At 59.6% G+C, this 18,792-nt stretch overlaps 1 protein-coding gene across 3 annotated transcripts in view; it reads right to left on the bottom strand.

Annotated features, from left to right (window-relative positions):
* Window positions 1-218: 218 nt before the first annotated feature.
* The window catches only part of SHANK2 (SH3 and multiple ankyrin repeat domains 2), a 619,022-nt gene continuing 600,448 nt past the window's right edge, over window positions 219-18,792 (bottom strand). For 2 of the 3 annotated variants that reach the window (XM_071217914.1, XM_058304998.2), the window contains 4 exons: window positions 18,538-18,668; window positions 16,930-17,041; window positions 12,251-14,618; window positions 219-2,560 (listed from right to left, as the gene is read on the bottom strand). In XM_071217914.1, the coding sequence (XP_071074015.1) occupies window positions 1,990-2,560; window positions 12,251-14,618; window positions 16,930-17,041; window positions 18,538-18,668 (3,182 nt within the window). In that variant the 3' untranslated portion in view covers window positions 219-1,989. Of the gene's footprint in view, window positions 2,561-12,250; window positions 14,619-16,071; window positions 16,093-16,929; window positions 17,042-18,537; window positions 18,669-18,792 lie in introns of all 3 variants that reach the window. The other variant, XM_071217913.1, reaches the window with a different exon arrangement.

The following is an 18,792-nucleotide window of genomic DNA, read 5'->3' as shown; positions in this document are numbered from 1 at the left end:
TCCCAGAGCAGGGGCCTGTGGCTAGGAGAGCAGTGTGTGTGTGTGTGTGTGCGCGCGCGCGTGCGTGTGTACACGCTTGTGTGTTTTGGTTTTATTTTCAGAGAAACCACTGCATTGTGAATTGTAACCACTTTTGAAGAAATAATTGTCCTTCAATGACGAAATTCTAGCAAAGGTAGAAAATATAACACAGCTCTGCTGGTTCAGATGCATCCAAATAAGGTTGATTTAAAAAGGTCATACTTTTATTATTATTCCACAGAAATAGTATTATTAAATCACAAAAGTTTCTTTTTTCTTTAACTTTCTAGCACTGAAGTGGCACAAAGGCTGCCTAGTAGACCAGCCACTTTTTTTTTCTTAAAATATTGTGCTTATAAACTATCTGTACAACTATTTAAACTTGCAGTAAAGAAAGAGATTTTAAATTGCTAAATTTTACATACTCATTCTAGGGCTGTTCCAGACCTAATCACACACACTTGACCGTGAGCATAGAGGAAAAAAACCCCACATTTTATAATTAGAGATGGGCTAGGCTAGTTCTGAAATCATAATAAAACAACCCTGGCATTCGAGTATCTTCCAAACATGGGAGGCTGTGCTGGGAGCCTGGCGGGCGGGTGGGCCGGCCGGCCGTGAGCAGTTGCTAAGGGATGGAGTGGCTCCAGGGAAGAAGGTGGGGTGGGGCTCAAGAGAGCCTCGCCAGAGCGGCCAGCTGGAGGCCCAGGAGGCCTCCCTGCACTTTCCTTTCTTCATGGATTGGCTTTCAGTCCTCCCCTCTTAGCAACCCCGACTCCTGTCTACACGCGAAGCCTCGAGGAACCACTGGGCCATCGAGACAAGGTGCTGGGATTCCTGAACATCCAGAGAGAGGGAAGCAGCCTCGGAGGGAAGGGAAAAGACCCAACTTTCCTGGGCTTGGACAGCAAGAGGCCTGTCTCGGGAGAGGCACCCCCTGGCAGACTCAGAACTGAGGTCACTGTCCCCCCCAGCTCCCAGAGATACCGCCTCGAGGGCAGCAGCAAGGGCCGTCCTCGTCCTCGGGTCTCCTGTGCGTGTTGTAGCGGATGCTCACCTCCTCTGACCTGCAGAGCTTAGGCTCTGCCAGTAAAACAAATGCTGAAAGGCAGAGAACTGCTGTCTCCCCCTCCTGGCAGACAGACAGACTGCTCTCATTCCTGAGGAGATGTGGCACGCTGGCCGGCTCCCACGGCCAGGTCTCCTTTCCCTCCTAGAATCGTGACTTTGTGCTTTGTCCAACTCCATGTGACATCTGTCTGGCCACCTTGGACTTACACTAATAGAGTTGCAGAAATAAAGAAATAAAGCTAAGCAAAGCTGGACACGATCTCGTTCCAACTCCCCACCCCTGTCTGGACCCTCAAGGCCAAGGAGCCGAGGGTGCACGTCACAGAAGACGGGGTAAAGAACCTCTCCAGAAAAAATGGTTCTCTACCTTTCAGGCCCAAGTCGGGGCAGCAGGTGAACACACCTGGGACGTCTCACTGCCTGCAGAGTGCAGGAAAGAGGAGGCAGCGAGTGAGCATCGACGCCCTCCATGAGGCCTCGCGAGTGAGGAAGGGCCTTGGCTGGGGTGTGGGCCAGTGAGGAGGTCTTGGGAGGTACCCAGAGTGCACTGGGGTCTGCCTCTGAGAGGGAGGGCCCTACGTGGCAAGGACGCAGAGCCTCTCGGACCCGGTGAGGTGAGGTCATGGGCCAGCCGGAAGGCAGCCTGTCTCTACAGGTTACGAAAGCTCCCTCCGCTTGTCTCCCGTTGGACAGATACAGCCCAAGAAACCTGCATGGGAGCTGGGGACTTCTGAGGCCGTGGCTCAGTGACAGCACAGATGCACGTGGCCTCTCTTTGGGAACCAGGAGACAGAGCTGTGGAATGGTGGTGCACAGCCCTGGCTCAGCAGCCCTGTGTACCAGCGTCAGCCCATCTCTACTTATAATAGGAGTCTATGAGGCGCGGAGCAGCCGGCCTTATCTGTCCAGCAGCTGCTTCAGAGCCCTTTCTATGTTCATTCTGTGCCCGACTCGAGTCACCCCGAGGTCTATTAGGTCTTCCTTCTGCAGGTTTGGCAAGTGGCTGCCATCGATTTCATTGTCCATGAAGGTCTCTTTATGCTCGCCCAAGTTGAGGCTCTCCAGCCAGTCTGCCACGTCTGGCTTAGTCCACAGGTGGACAGGTTTAGTTGTAAAAGGCTTATTTGAGATTGGCTGTTGCAGGATTGAGGGCGATGGTGACCTACTGCGTCCTGCTGGGTTCAGGCTGAACAGGTCCCCAGAAGGGGGCTGGCTGGGAAGGCTGAAGACATCCGAGAGGGTGGGGGAGGGAGACACGGTGGCAGCAGACAGAGGGCTGGGTGGGACCTCTTTGCTCATCTCCGTGGGCGAGACCACAGGGCTTGGGGCCCGGCCTGCCCCTGGGGTCCTGCTCTCGTGACCCGGGGGCCGGCTCTGCAGGGTGATGGGCTGGGGGGTGCCGGGGCGAACAGTGAAGGTGACCGTCGTGCTCCGTGTCCCTGAGACAGTACTCGTGACCTCTGGGCTTCTGAAACGGCAACAACAGAGAAAACCGTCACGAGGGCGGGTTGCAGAGCCCCTGTTCAGGGAGGAGGAGGGGGACACCCAGAGCACACCGAGCGGCGCCCGGAGATTCGCTGGCGGTGAGCAAGTTACGTGCCATGCTGGGATGGGGGGCGGGGCAGGAAGGAGCAGGAGACACAGCAGCACTGCATACCAGCCACTCACCTGCACCCGAGAGGACCTGGGTGGCTTGGCCCGTGCTGGGAGGGTGGGAGGGAGGCTCGGGTGCAGGGTGGCCAGGGAGGCCCTTTAAGGACTGACTGGTCAGGGAAGGCATGGAGAAGGGGCCCACGTCCAGGCAGAATGTAGTAGTGACATCACTGTAGCCCCACGCCTCTGTTGCACCGAGGAGGCAGCGGCCCTTCAGGAGGGAACTCTTGCAACCGCCTGGCAGGCCACAGGGCTTTAGGCCCTAGAGGACACGTGCAGGGAAGGCCACGTCCCAGGCCAGGCCTGTTCCGTAAGCATTCTGTGTTACTGGAGGCTCCTGGAGGGCGCTTGGTGGGGAGCAAGTGCCCAGAAGCCCAGGGCCCCTGCCTGACGCGTGCTCACTGGTACAGACCCAGCCTAGACGGGCTGTCTTCACGAGTTGCCACTGTCCAGCACTGCCTGGGGGTTTTGTTGCAGAGGAAATCAGGTACACACAGGTGTTTTCTAGTCCCTCACGAAGGCAGAGCGAGAGGCTGACTCAGAGGGTGTTGAATCCTTAACAGAAAGTGGAAAGGACCCTCATTCTCCTGGTGGCAGTTGTGGGAGTCCCCTGGGCCCTTTCCATTCTGGCTGGGCAGGTGGAACCCTGGGGGCACGGGGCTCAGCCCTTCCAGTGCCAGGGCACCCTGGTCCTCAAGCTCACCCGTGGGGAGGGCTTTGTTGTTTTTTTAAATATATATGGCCACTTGCACCCTCACTCGTTTTGGCTGAGGCCCACTGCAGGCGTCATGGTCACACACAGGACGACTCTAGTTCATGTTCTCTGCTGACACCAAGCTGAAGGCTTGTCTATCCTGCTGCCCCAGAGAAGGCCACCACCCCTGAGGGTGGTCAAAGCAGGGGAGCGTTTCTTGCTTCCCAGGCTCCGTCACGTGTGTGGATAAGCCACCCACTTTCCTCTGGAAGGACCCATCCTTTTACGGACCCCGCCTCAAGACCTGCACTTGAGAGGCGTAGGCCGGAGCCTGCCTTTCCAGATCCCACCCACGGTGATGCTCAAGCCTGCCGGGCTCCACGCCTTCCTCGTGGAACGGGTGTGGGCTGCTCTCCCTCCTGAGAGGGGTGCGCTGTGGCAGGAGGGGAAGTGGCTGCTAAGGTCTGTGGCCGGGGGAAGGTCACGGACAAGAGGGAGAAAGCTTTGACCAGTGTGGGAAGACTCAGCTGGAGGCTGGGAGGCTGAAGCCCTCTGCTCTGCCAGCCAATTTTGTTAACTCACGTGTGGCTATCTGAGAGCTACAGCTGACCGATGGGGCAGCCTTGCTCGACCCTGCATAAACCCCCTGGGAAGTCGGACCTGAGGCCTGTGCATATCCCGGGCCTCCTGAATTGGCGTCTCTGGGGGAGGGGTCTGCAGGAACTCGCCGGGACACCTTCTGCTTGGTGAGCTTCAGGGACCGCTGGGCCCTGGGTTCTCCTCGACAGCATGTCTGGCTGGGGGGTTTGCCAGCACGTATGGAGCTAATGGGCTGGACCTCCACATGGGCCAAGCGGAGGGCGTGAGCAGGGTGGGCCCGTCTGCTGCTCACCGCTGTCTTACATCTTTTCCATTTGCTGCCTTTTCTTATTTTCCTCCTTATTTCAGTTGCCTCTGTGCCCTAAGCCTGTGACACTCCCCGCTTGGTGCCAGTGACTGGTGCTTGAAGGGTGGACACTCCAGTGAGGCAGCAGCAGCTCCGAAGGGTGAGCCTGTGGACCCTGCTCAGTCCTTCTGAGAAGTGCTTCCAGGGTTGTCCAGTCCGCTTCCCAGGGTGGGATTTGTTACAAGTAGGGGCCTGTGAGGAACTTCTGGTGCTATACTGGGGACACTGGCAGAGACACGGAAGCTAGGTGCACTCTGAGGGCACCACCACCTCGAGTCGTAGTTACCCGAGAACCAGGAGCCCTGCAGGTGAGAAGCTGGTCCCCGGTGGTGCCTGAGTGCATGTTCCAGCCAAGGAAGGAGCATGCGCAGTCCCTCCCAGGCTCAGGCAGCCCTGCAAGGCACGTCCAGGGCAACACGGGCGGAGGGCTGTGGGGCCCCTTCGTCTACGCCTGTGCCCACTGCAGCCTCAGCACGGGTCTGTTTTGGGGCAGGCTTATCTGTTCTGCTTTGATGTGCCGGTTAAGCTGGAATTGTTGATGTAGTCGTGAACAAGCATGGGAGCACTTCATTAGTCGTGTAGAAGCGTGCAAGCACTTAGTCATGAACAAGCGTGTGAGCATTTTGTTAGTCATGAACAAGCATGTGAGCATTTTGTTAGTCATGAACAAGCGTGTGAGCACTTTGTTAACAAGCGTGTAAGCACTTGATTAGAGCCATGAATGAGTGTGTGAGCACTTCATTCCAAGGTGTGGGGTTAGGTAGGGCTGGAGAGCTTTGGGGAGGAGGGGAGGCTTTTGTCAAGTGTGGAAACGTGTCTGTCACGCCGGTGAGCCTCACGGCTAGTGAGTAGCACTCAGGTGGCTCTTGTGAAGCTGGCTTCCCCTGCAACTGTGTCTGCACCCTGATTGGGTGGTGGGCCTGGGTGCTCATGGGGCTCTGTCCACTCCCCTGAGGGCCTGTGATGCCTGCGCCCTGGACACAGTGGGGACCTCTGGACGCGAGGATGGTGTCGGCGGTGGAAGGTCTGTGGCAGTGCCCCTGCCGTGGCCAGGGAGGTGGGAGGCTTTTGACTGTTAAAGAAAGGCCTTATCAGGAAGCAAAGAGGCTCTCCAAACAAATCTGGACAGTGAAAGCGAGAGTGGGAGAGGAGCACACGGCAGACACAGGCAGCGTTTTGAAGGTGGCACTTACTTCTGCTCAGCACGACCCTCTTCTGTTAACACACCATGGGAGCACATGCAAATGACAAAACGGAATGGGTGAGACAACGCTGCCAGATCAGCTAAAATGAAAACAAAGGTGCCGCTTGGATGGATGGGAGGAAAGCAGTGGTGCCAACTGGCCAAGCCTCTGTCCACGTTGGTCCCTTCCCAGCACGGGGATGGGTGGAGTGGGCAGCCACATGGTGGCCCAGGTGGAGACTCCATGTGGGCTTCACTTGCCGCTGCAAGTGGGAGCATCACGCCTTGCCTCCTCTACATTCAGGAGCAGGATGTGGAGGAAGGGAAGGGTGACCCTGGAATGGCATGAGCCTCTGCTGGAAGCTCACCAAGAGCCATCGCATGCTAATTCCCTAACTTAGGCACCCGAGCTGTCCTTTAACTCCTGCTTATGAAGGAAAAATCACCAACTTAGTGGGGCCACCCACTGGACTGTGCTCTGCTTCTGGTTGCCAATGGGAGATGGCGCCCAGCTGTAACAGCGGGGCATTGGGTCTGGCGTCCTGCTCGGGGCCTGTCAGCACCCCTGCGGAAAAGAGCAGCTAGAGAGTTGGAAGAGGAGGGAGGACTGGCGCTGGCTGGCCCTCCCTGCCCTCGCAGCGGCTTGGTTTACTCTTGGCTGATCGTGTGGATGCTCTTCACTGGACCTCCTGGGTGCAGAGATCATTATGTTGCTAAGCAACCATTGGGTTCCTGGGTGGAATCCGCGGGATTCTGTTACCCTGATTTAGAACACACACACACACACCCTGTGTGATTATCATTCTCTATCCTGTTTTAAACTTGAATGGAAACATGAAACCTTAAAAAAAATCGAGTTGTTGACCCACTTAGAGAAGCACGTTATTTCATCACTATGGCCAGTTCATTGGGGGTGGGGACAGTAACCATTCCAGTGGCTTCTTCACTCCGTGACAAACGACTTGGCAATAACTGGATGTGGCCAGGGGCTAGAGAGAAGCCCCTCAGGACCGCAAGGGGCTTTCCCTCTGCGCCCCCCATGCTCTGTTTGCTGAGGGTGGGCCCAGCCGGGCACTGGGGCTTAGAGCCCTCGTGGCCTGAGAGCCCCTCCAGCACCCAGGCAGCTCTGTCTTCATTTGCTTTGGAGTTTTCGTGGCAGATCCCTTCCCCTCACTGAGCACCTCCGTCTTCCTGGCACCCCCTAGGTTGCTAACAGAGCTGCCCTGTGCCTAGAGCGGCAGGACCAGGGAGCCCCTCCCCTGTGCCCTGCTCGCCAGTTCCCTGAGCCTGCGAGGGCTCCCTGCTTTCTCCACGCACGCCTCGCAGTTGCCCACCGGCTCTGAGCACTGGGAGGCCCAGAAGTGCTCCGTGAATGATGGATGGTTGATATAGTCAATCCCCGTTTCCCAGACCAAGAGGATGTGTTAGAGCCGGAAGTGGAGGTGTCTTGGGTTCAGCGGCCATTCTGCCTGGAACCTGGGCTTGCTGCTAGAACGTTCACCCCTAGGCAGATCCAGAAGTGCCCAGTTTGGAGGGAGAGGTATTCAGCTGGTGGCGGGGTCTTGCCTGATGGGCCTCGCGCCCAGACTGGGGAGTGACCTGCACATGGCCACGCGGCGAGCAAGGCTGAAACACCCTGGTGGGCAGGAGCAGCCTGTGGGCACACTCACTGAAAGCGACTGCACTGTCCCCTCACTGACGTTCACAGGATGACCTCCAGTTTGACTCCGTGGCATTCCCTGAACGGTTCAGTCAGTGCTGCAGTGGCACCATGGTGATGAACATGCCACTAAGTGGGGCCTGTTGTCAAGTGGGTTTTGAAGCCTGTGCTCTGGGACCGTTTGGGCAGGCGTAATTTTTTAACAACCCAAATTGATTTATTTTCAAATCAAGAGGCTCTCAGGATAATTCTGCAGAGCACTGGCTAGAGCTGGAAGCACTGACTAGGTAAGGTCGGGTACTCATCAGCAAGGTGTGGGGAGGGGGAGCCTGTGAGAGAATTTTCTAGAGAACTGGCTGGAGCTCACAGCCCCAGGCAGCCTGGAGCCCCCTCAGGGCCCCCTGGGACAGGGAGGACCTGGCTAAGCCTGGTGCAGCATGGAGTGTCCTCTGCCAGACTCCTTAGTGCTCCTGAGAGGGCAAGGCCAGTCAGAGAGCCGGGTGCTCTACAGGGGCCCTGCATGGACGCCACGGGGCTCCCACAGGCGTCCCCGCACGCCTCTTCCTCCCAGTGCACAGGCCTGAGAGAGAAGCTGACGTCGTCCAGGGGGAAGTTGCTATTTCTTGCTTTCTGCAGGTTGCCGGGTCACAGCCGAGCCTGTGCCTGCCAACGTGGCTGCCCGAGGCCTTTATCTCTTGGGTCTACCCACTTGTCTCTAGAGTGCGGCCCCCTTGTCTCACACCTGGGCCCCCCACGCTGCTTGCTAATGGGCCTCCCTGTGTCACCATGTGTCCTGGCTGACTAGCAGCCTGGGTCATGTTCCTGAAATAAAGCCAGTCCTGCCAAGCCACTCCTTGGACTTTATGTGGCCACTGCAAGTCAGAATGCGCTTGCCTTCACCACAGCCTGCCAAACCTGATGCCCCTGCCCCTCCCAGCACCACGCTCGCTGTCCAGCATGGAGAGTGCTTTCTGACCCTGGCCTTGGCACTTGCCATTCCCATGCCTTGGCTGCAGCTCCTGGTTCTTGGAACTGTCAGCTCTTTTCTGTAGCTTGGGGCATTTGTCACCTCCTTGAGGGCATTGTGCGGTGTCTCTAACCACTTAGCCCTCTCAGTTCCTTTGCGGCACTTGCCATGCGTTGGGTTTGTCGTCTTTACCATTTATTGCCCACTTCCCCCTCAAGAACGTGAGGGCCACAGGGGCGGGACCTTGACTGCTTCCCTTCAGCTCTAAGTCCCGTTAGTGCAGGCCTGACTCTGGCCACCTGGCCTCCTCACTGGGTCCCTCTTGTTCCTCCACATCACCAGGCCTGGACTGGCTTCGGCTAGAGCCGCGGCTCAGCAAACTGACCAGAGAACCCTGGGGCCAGGGGCTGGGCTGCAGTTCCTAGCCCAGAGCCTGAGGGTTCTGCTGGCCCCCCAGCAGCCTGCACCTGGGACACCTGCATCCCTCTATGTGACTTTAAGGGAAACACCAAAGCGTTCTGCTCCCTGGTCCACCAGGTGAGGAGAATACACTTGGGCTCAATGCCTGCAGTGTGGCGCATGTCACACGCATCAGCTGACAGCCAGACACTGAGAGGTAGTACACGCAACGCAAGGGAAGGGCATCCTTGCCGTCACGGATGCTGCTTTCTCGTGCCCATCCTGGAGCGAGGGCTGTGGTGCTGTCCCTGGCACAGTCAACTGTCTCCTCCCAGCCCTGGGCTTCAAGGGCCAGGCCCCTGGGGAGGGCCCTCCAGCATCTGGGATAGCGGCCACCACTTCGGGGTTCTGCTGTGGCGGAGAAGCAGCTGACTTTTCAGAGCCACCCTCCCCTCAAACTAGAGCCTCTTCTTTGATCCAGTTCCAAGATTTTCCAAAGATGAGCTTGCTTCCTGGAGTAATCAAGCAGGGCAGCCACAGGAGCCCTCTTCCCTAACTGCCTGACAGTTGAGGAGATGCTGCTACCGTTCATTTATTTATTAAAGAAAACTGCTGGATTGTCTTTTTCTCATCCACATACTTGTAACCAAGACATTTTCAAATCCATGTCATCCCTGATTTTGGGGAATAGATAGGAGCAGTAGGGTTCCTTCAAGGCTGAAGTTGTTAGGTGTGCTAAGTAAGGAACTAGTCATTACGTTTTCTGCTTCTGTTCCTGATCTTATCCTGGGTTCTAGCAAGAAGTCAAAAGAAAATAGTCGCACTTCAGAGTTAAGAAAGAACAGAAGGATGAAAGTCACTTTCATCAGGGCTGGTTCAGCTGAGGTTTGTGTGTACTTAACAAATGACCAGTTGGTGGAGCAACTCCACAGCGGCCCTTTCCTGGGCGATCAGAACTTGTCTCCATGGAAAAGGGATTTTTGCACCGCTGCTTGTCTCTGGTTTCAAAAGCATGGCCCATTTTCAGTTTTCCCTTGAAAAATTCTTTTTCCTCAGTGGGAATTCCCTTTATCCAGTTTTGTGCCTCGTTTTGCCCAGGGACATGCACAGCTTTTAATTTGTAGGTGCATTTAAAATGGTGGTGAGGGGGGCAGGTGTAGCTCAGTGGTTGAGTGCCTGCTTCCCATGTACAAGGTCCTGGGTTCAGTCCCCGGTGTCCCCTAAAAAAATTCAATAAAGTGGTGGTGAGAGGGCTAGTCACGGGAGCCTGGCTCAGGGTAGTCCCCAACTGGTGAGGGAAACACTCAGGCCTACGAGTGAAGGCAGTGTCCGGTCGAGCAGGCACCCCTGCCTGTGGGGGATGGCCCCAAGTGCATGCGTGTGGACGCTCATCTGTGTGTGAGTGGAGAAAGGGAGCGGAGGGGCTGCCTCTTCCTCCTCTGTGAAGAAAAGTGTCCATGTCCAGGGCACGGGGTGGGGGGGCAGTTACACCCTGGATGACTGCCCAGGCCCACTGGTGCCGCCCCCACTGGTACTCCTTGTCCTTGTCGGAGGGCCTTGGGTTGCGGCCGCGTCCGAGAGTGGCCATCTGCCTGCTGTGCCCCATGCACTTGGCTTGGTGAGGGTGTCACCCTGGGCCCTCCTGTTCTGGTCCATGTCTGGGTGCAGCCTGTGGTCTCTGGGCACTCAACAGTGCTGGTCACCTCCTGGGGGCTGGCCCTGTCTGCTAGCAGCCACTCAGTGGCCAAAGAGCCCCTGGTGCTCAGCTGGGCCCACTGAGTTCCAAAGGTTGGGAGCAGCCCTACCCCTGGTGGCCGTGGCTGTGGCCTCGCAGGTGCTAGACCACAGGCTCCTCCCTGGTGCCGGCCAGAGCCCACCGTCAAAGTGTGGGGGGCTGGTTCTTGCCTTCCTGCTCAGTGCCTTTGGCTGAGCCGCTTCACCTCTGGCCTCAGTGGCCTCATCTGCATGGCGGGAACGAGTGCAGGTCCTGTCGTGGCAGTGCCCATGGAGCGTGAGGCCTGGCGTTGGCTGACTGCCCTCGCAGTGAGGGAACTGGGCCTTGAGTAACAGGATGACCCAGAGGGGCTGCCCAGAGCAGCCGAGCACTGCTGGGAGGTGGACAGCAGCTGCTGTCCTCTAGAAACCCAGCGGGGCTGCCTGCTCTGGTGTGTGCTGAGGTGCACCTGCCCACGGCCCACCTGAGGCAATGCGGGGCCAGACAGGCTCATGTCGGGCCTGGTTGTCCAGCCTGGAAATGGACACAGGTGGCAAGCTATCCACACGCAGTGCAGAGAGGGACCCTGTGGCTGAGGCCCGCACCACTGGGTGGGCGGGTTCAGGGCTGGGCCGGAAGAGGCATTTCTGGAGCCCCACACCCCCAAACCCCATTTTCCCAATGACAGGACGGCAGCTGGTGACGGATGAGGTGTGGCGGCACTGCTGGGCCTGCTGGCCGTGAGCATGAGGAGCTGCCTGGCTTCCGGGGGCTCTGGCTTGCCCAGAAAATGGGATAATTAGTACTTGTTCCCTCTGCGGGGGTGGTTGTGGGAACGTTCACCTGTGTGAAAACGTCTTGGAGAAAGTGGCCTCCAAGAGGTCTCTCACGTAAGGGAACAGTAAAGCAAGAGGGAACAATTAGCAGGTTTTCAGGGGTTCGTGAGACTTTCTATGACATTTGTCCATATGTTTGTCCAGAAGCAGGCATTTTTAGAGAACCGGTCCTCAGCTGGAGGAGCCCACCCTAGTGTGAGGTCACTGATGAATGGACCTCATGGTTTGACTCAAATGCTGGCACGGCGGGGGCGGGGCAAAGCTTTGGTCAAGGTGATGCCACCTGAGACTACACGGCAGGTGGAGGGAAGAACGCTGCTGCACAGGCAGGCAAAATGGTACGCACCCCGGGGAAGGAAGCAGCACACTGCGAGGAATCTGGTTCTCCCGAGGCCTCCAGACCCCACGGACAGGCCTGGAAGGGCAGTGGGGGCGTGTGGCGCAGCTCAGCGCCTTCTGCTGAGGTTTGGCGTTGGCTCCTCATCTCCCAAGGTCCAGCCTCGGTTTCACTGACAAGAACAGAGCCCTGCGTGAAACCTCAGGTGGCCGCCTTGGGAGAATCAGATGTTCTCCCTCGAGGACTGCCTCGAGCTAGGCTGGCCGCAAGGGGACGTGTTTTCCTTTGAACTTGCTGGCACAGCCACCGCCCAGTCCTCCCGCACCCTCCTGGGTGGGCAGTGGGGGCAGGGACCTGTCAGGCGCTTGAACCCAGGCCGACCCTCCACAGACGCGCGCACCACCGACCCCTATCCCGCGGTGCGCGAGGCGCTCCTCCGCCAGCACGGAGCTCGCACCAGGCTGGGGTGAGCCTCTCAAACGGCCGCGCACGAGCTTGGAGGGCACCGAGGGTGAGAGGACAGAGCTGCTCCTTGGAGTTGCGCTCGCAGTGGCGTGGTGCCAACACACGTCACTGCTGGTCTTTGCGGCGCGCACGTCCTTCCTCCCGGGTGTGCTCTTGCTCTGCTCTGCTGGCGCGAGGAGCAGCACGGTGGGCAGAAGGCCCTCGACGCCCTTCCTGGACTCTGCTGTGGCTGCTCGCCCAGGGGCTTCCTGGGCGACACAGAAGCCCACTGGAGTGGCTGGACTGTGCCAGCCGCAGCACTTACCTGGTGGCGGGGCCGATGACCTTGGCTCCGGGCGCCGAGTCCAGCCCTTCCCCTGGCTTTGCTGATTTCTCTCGGTTCATTTGCTGCAGGATTGAGTTCAACTCGCTAATAACGTTTGCCTTGGGGCCTGAGAGGATCGGGCTCTTGGCCTCTGGGATGTCCCCCCACAGTTTGGAGGTCCTTGGCTGTATGACTTTCACTGCCCCGGGCTGGGCGCTGCCCGGTGGGGGAGGTGGGGCAGGCGGGGGGACAGCCAAGCTATCTGCGTCCTCTTCCATCAGCGCATCTTGGTAAAGCGCGTTGCTTTTGTGAATTATGGGCTTCATTTTTGGCTTGGGAGGCACTGGGGGCTTGTCGACCATAAACGCTTGCCCATCTGCATAGACTGTGCAGGTGTCCACACTCTCCCCGCCCTCCGAAGACAAGGTGGAGATGCTGGACACGGTGGAGACGGTGCTGGTCGTCTCCAGGGGGTGCTCGCTGCTGCTGCGGCTGTCCACCTCCTCGATCCCAGAGTCCGTGACGGTGTCAAAGCTCTCCGGGGGCGGCAGGAAGGGGGTGGGCAGACAGTTGGAAAGGCCAGCTGGCCGCTTCGTGTCTGCAGCGCCGGGCGCTTGGCTGGAGTTCAGTGACGGGGACGGAGGGCCTTCATTCTTTTTCTGCTTGATCAAGTCTGCCAGAGCAGGCACAGAAGCAACGCGGTCATCGGGGATATCAAAACTATTTGCAAATTCCAGGGGAGGAGGCAATGGCTCTGTAAAAATAAAGTCCTCGTCCAGATCCACGGATGCCAGTGGGGGAGGGGGGATGCGGAAGGGCAGGATGACGGCCTCTTCCACGGTGCCGGCCGCCACCATGGCTCTGTCGGGGGTGGCGCAGACCTGGAAAGCACCTTCGGTTTCGAAAATGCCCCCTGGCCCCTCGGGGGGCGAGTCGTCGGCCTTGGCCTCTGCCTCCGCGCCCTCATCCTCCTCCTGCAGGGCGCCGCCCGCCCTGGCGACCACAGTGTGCACCATGAGCAGCCCTGCCGGCTTCTGCCGGGCCGTGTCCATGGCGCCGGCCAGCGTGCTCCTCTTGTCGTCCCCCTTCCCGTCTCTGCCCAGCTCTGTTTCATATTTGTTCTCCGTCTCCTGCCGTCGCAGGGGGCCCCGCGTGTTCTGCCTGGTGACGGTGGGGAAGGCCGCGTCCCCACTGGGCCGCATTTTGGTATCAATATAGAGAGGCTTGTTGAGGTCGGCCTTGGGGCCCTCCCCCTTGGGGCCCTGCTGGGCCTCCTGCATGGCGCGGTCCCTTGCCGACAGCGCCAGGGCCAGTGGCGAGCTGGGGTCGAGCAGCCGCCCTGTGAGCGGGTGAACGTAGTTCTCGGGCCCAGCCGTGCTGCTGCCCCTGCCCTCGGGCCCCTTGGCTTTGGGCGCAGTGCTGGGCGGCCTCCCGGCCTCCCCCTGGGTGCCGGCCTCGCCACCATCACCAGAGTGGTTCTCGGGCTCCCTGGGGGCGGCCCCTGGCGTGGGTGGCGATGGCAGCTCTGCGCCATCCTCGCTGCCGAAGCCTTCCTCCTCGGGGAACTTGGAGGGCCGTGCACTGGGTGCCGGGGGACCCAGGCCCACGTCCTCGTCGCCCAGGTCCGTGGAGAGGAAGGCCGGGGAGTTTCTCCTAGCCTCCAGCCGCTTCTCCCGGTCCCGCACGGCGCCCGCGATGGCGGCCGCGAAGGGGCTACTGACTGTCAGGCCGTCGTCGGGCCGCAGCTGGCCCGGCTGCTCGGACGCTTGCGGGTCGACCTCCATGCTGCTGCCCTGGCTGCTCTTGCCGCTGCTGCTGGTCGAGGGCTCCTTGACGATGATGGTGGGCACGGGGATGGAGCACGCCTTCTCAGGGCTGTCCTCCACGTTGGACTGCTTCACCAGCGTCCCTTTGCGCCTGGCGGGCTTGGCGGGCACGTACACGGCCTTGCTGGCTATCTTCCCCACCTCCGAGTATGGGTTCTCGGGCATCTGGCCCCGCCTGCCGCGGAAGGGGGCCTGGGCGGCGGCGTTGCGGCCGTAGAGGTCGTCCGAGTCCAAGGAGTAGCGGTCGAGCTCCCTCCGGTAGTACATGCCCTTCTCCCGGGCCACGGCGGCCACGGTGTCGGACCGCGTGGCCGGGGGCACCTTTGCCACAGGGTTCTGGTGGAAGGCGGGCTTGACCGTCCCGTAGACTCTTGGGGTTGGGGACTTGGGGCAGTTGTAAGCAATGGGGGACGGTGGAGGCGGAGACGGGGGCACGGACTGTGGCGGGGGTGGGATGTCCTCGGAGGTGTCAGGCATGGACAGGCTCCGGGTGAACTTGAGCATCGGCGGGGCCAGGAACTGCCGCTCCTCCTCGGTTATGCCTGGAAACGGGAGACAGCGTCAGCCGGAGCAGCCACAGCACTTGCCATAACCCCGTCTGCCTAGGACTGCGCAAGACGCCGCGTCACTACCAACACGCGTTACCATGACGTACGCTTTCCCACAAAGCACAGAACAAGCCACGATGCCAAGAGGTCACTTCCTGGCCCGTTCTGAGCCAGAAGAAAACAAAGAGCTAAAGAAAAAGAAAGTCGCTGGGGATGCAGTGAGCGTGTGCTGCTGCCATGTCCTGCCGGCCTCCAGGCTTGCTCTGCGCCGTGGCCTCCTGGGGCCCTGTGTGCGAGCGTGTGCGTGAGCGTGCAAATGGTCGCACGTGCTGGAGTGGGCCTGGGCTGTGCTGGGAAGCTCTTCCGTGCCCCTTTCAGACTGGCCAGGTCCCTGGGGCTGGCTTTAGTGTCTCGGTCCCTGGGGCTGTGTTCATGCTGCCCTCTGAAATGACAGCGATGGTGGAAGGGTGGAGAGGCGGGGGCTGCCACGCCACTTATGTGGTCTGGAGGTGCAGAATGCCGAGGACTGGGCTGCTGTTGGGGAGGCTTTGGGGGTGAGCACTGGCGTGACCCTGTGCATGCTGGGCGGAGCAGGCATTGCCATCCTGTACCCTGCCCCCTGGGGTGGCAGCAACGGGCTGGCCTGTGCTGGGGCTGTGGGGCCCTCAGAGGGTGGGATGCGGGCTGGCTCAGAGGAAGGGCGGTCCTGGCCAGGAGCTGTGCCTGGAGGGCAGGGGGCCCAGATCCCCTCTACCCAAAGACACCCCCCGGCCAGGAGCCAGGTCCTGAGCACACTCTGCGTAGGGGCTTGCAAGTTCCTCTGGTTCTTCCCCTCAAGGCTCCTGGGCTGGGGTGCGGTGCAGCAGTTTGCCCCGTGCCACATCAGCCTCCTCATGGCAGAGCCAGGCCCCAGACTCAGCCTGATCCCAGCCCTGGGTGCTGCCTGCCTGAGAGAAGGGGGCCGGCCTCCTAGACCTGCCTGGAGCAGACCTGCTTCCTTGCCTGAGTGTCCCGTGTGTGGGGCCACGTGTGATGGTGCAGACTCTCTTTCCAACAAAGACACGAAACGTCAACAGAGCACTGAAGAAGGTGAGCAGAAACGTGAAGGCACACGACAACACCAAGTGCTAGTCTCTCGTGTCGGAGCATGCAGGTTTGTCAAAGAGGGAGCAAAATGAATTCCTTGCAATCAAAAGGATTCCTGTGACAGACTACAATCAGTGATTCCAATAAAAATCTCCATTTGATAAGGGTATTCCAAATTCAACATACTCCTTGTGGAAGGCTATGTTAGCATCACACAGGTTAGGCTGCTTTGCTGGCCACGCACTCTGCGCTGGTTGGCCGACAGTCTTATTCCCAAGGAGTAATAATTTAAGAATACGCCTTATGGAGTAAACTGGGTTACATTCAAGGTGCAGAGTTCAAGCTGGAAGGAGTCACTAACCTGATAGAAAGAGTCTGCTGTCTGACAGGAGGAAATAATGGTTATTAACCAGTTACAGAGCCGTCACACACCGTGGCTTAGTGCTACGCTGCCAGCGGCCCTCACAGGCCATGGCGGGTTTGGTAACGGCGATGCTGCCTCCACCATATCCTGCTGGCTAGCTCTTGCGCCCTGCGGGCCACCTCACACTAGTCACAAGCCACCCCCCTGGCCAGCAGTGCCAAGTGTCCCCAGCACATGGGAGCAGAGCCCCCTGGGTGGGGGCTGCCCCTCTGCACGGGCTGGCGGTAGCCTGAGCCATGTGTGCACTATGTGGTGAGAGCAGCGCTGGGTCAGCCCAAAGGGGCTGTGTCAAAGGGCGGCGCTTACCTTTGCCTGCAACAGAGTTAACAGGAACAGTTGTGGCGTTAAGAAGGCCATCAATTTTCAAGAAGTCACGGCATGTTGCTCCACGGGAATTCAAGGACCTGGCCCACCCACCCTGAGAAGCACGTCCCGTGGAGCTCATCTTTCAAAATGTGGCCACAGGGCCAGCGGAGCTGCGTAGGGAGCAGTGGGCCCTCCTAGTTCCAACCTGGACTGGCCTGGCCACGTGCCTGCCTTCCTGCCCCTCGGTCCCTTCACCCCTTGCCTGCTTGCAAGATTAGGGAAACTGCCCCGGATTTTGTATGCATTGGGCCAGAAAGGTTTCGCCCGGCCCAGACACGCAGGTGGCTGCCTGCCCTCAGCAGAGGGCCTGGTGGGGAGCTGCAGGGCAGCAGTATCAAGGCAACCAAGCTGGGCCCCAGGGGCAGCCCCCCAAAGGACTCCGTGGGCTCCACGAGAAAGCAACTTGTGCAGGTGGGGCACGCTTCTTACCTATGGATTTCTGCCTTCGCATCGTACCTCGAGGGATGCCCAGGAACGGGCCCTTCGGGCTCCCCGGAATGGTGGGCGTCATCATGGCAATCCCTTGGCGCTCGTACACAGACTGCAACAAAGAGCCCGCGGTGAGGCTGCCGGCCCCGGGCAGCCCCTCCCTGCGTGGCAGCGGGCACAGGCTGGCACACAGGGCCTGGACGGAGCTGGCACCACCACTGTGCCTTCCCCTGGGCTGCTTGGGGGACGATCTAGATGCCCAGCTGAGGCTGCGATGCCAGCGTGGAAGACCTCAGAGGTCCCGCACTGCCTTCCCATTGGCCCCCCGAGGCACTGCCGCGCACTGGAGCCCTTGTCTGCTGTGACGCAGACATCCATGGCCTGGAGGAGTGGTGCCCAGGACAGATGTCCCGCACGCAAGACTGCAGAGCAGGGGGCAGCGGGTGCGGGGTCTCGTCTGCTCCTCCTAAAATGGAGGCTGGTGCCAGGAGGAAACGAGCTGAAGGGTGGTGCGCTGGCAAGGGGCCATACCCATCAGCCAGGGTGGGTGCGCCGTAGGGTTTCTCAGAGCACAGCGGCTGGATTCACGAGATGGGGTCTTTGCGGGGAAAGGGACTGTCCCGGCTTCCTCCTCCCCCACCTTGGGGACGCAGCCCAGGGTGCTCCTGCGCTCTGCCAGATCTCTGTTCCGCCTCCACCCCATTTCACACGGGTGGAAGGGCGACCTGTGCAGTCAGTCCCAGGTGCCAAGGCTTGGTGAGAGCACGTCTGGGCCAGCTCCTGTCCTCTCAAATTCAGGACCCAAATTGCCCTTGTAGGCGCACCATCCCGCCTGTGCTCTGCCTGCCCCCTTCTTCCACGGGCCTGGGCATAGATGCGACCTTGGCTCTCCATCAAGGGGGGCTTAGCTGGCACAGCAGCGCCAGGGCTGGGGGTTCTTGGGGCCAAGGTGGAGGGAGGAGGCTCCAGGAAGACCCTTGTCAGGGTTGTCAGCGCTTGGCCTTATCGGTATCAGATGAAACCACTGTTCCACCTTTAGGGGTTTTTGAGCATTATCGTTTAAGAATAAGCTAGAAGAACGGAGTCAGACTGAAGCTTAGTCAGAGGAGCTCGCTAAGTACAGTACACTGAAGCTGCCGCTCAGCTGTGGGCATTGGGCATGCTGGCCAGGTTGGGAGAGTGGGGAGAGGAGGCCTCTAGCCCAGTGGAGGTGGTGGGTGCGGGCTGTGCGACGGGAAATCCAGGCCAACTTGGTGCAGCCCGAGGGGCGGGCAACGGCCTCTGGGAGACATGCTTGGTGGAGGACCACCATGTTGATGTTGGGTGGTCTCTGCATAGACAAGGAGCAGAACTCCCTTCTATCTGAGGGGTGTCCCTGTGGCATGTGGGACATCACCCGATGCTCGCCTCGGCTTGCAGGGGCGAGGACGAGACCGAGGGACCAGCTGAGGGGCCAGGCCTGGACTGCAGCCCATGCACACACTGTGGAACCTGCACTGGCCTGGTGCCTGTATCTGGGGAGCAGGAGCTTCATCTGTGCACATGCTGAGACCCGCCCCCCCCCTCCACCCCGGGAGCAAGGCGGGGGCCCTAGGCAGCGCCACTCACGTTCATGTCTGAGACAGAGGGGAAGCACCGGCCGGTGGGCCGCTGTTTGATGGTGGCCACCCTCGACTCCACGGCCACGCTCTCGGCAGCTCTGGAGGGCTTGGGTGCCGTGACTCTTTCATCGGGTTTCTCTGCAATGTAAACGCGATTATCGAAACAAGCTGCAGTGATCAGCGGCCCAGAACACAGTTGGGAGCAGGTTCATGGCGGCGACTGCCCCGGCATCTGTGTTGTGCCAGTGACGCCATCGGGCGC

This window comes from Dasypus novemcinctus, chromosome 10, assembly GCF_030445035.2.
Source record: "Dasypus novemcinctus isolate mDasNov1 chromosome 10, mDasNov1.1.hap2, whole genome shotgun sequence".
Taxonomy (NCBI): Eukaryota; Metazoa; Chordata; class Mammalia; order Cingulata; family Dasypodidae; genus Dasypus; species Dasypus novemcinctus.
The sequence above is the reverse complement of the archived record's forward strand: the minus strand, read 5'-3'. Positions and strand labels throughout refer to the sequence as shown.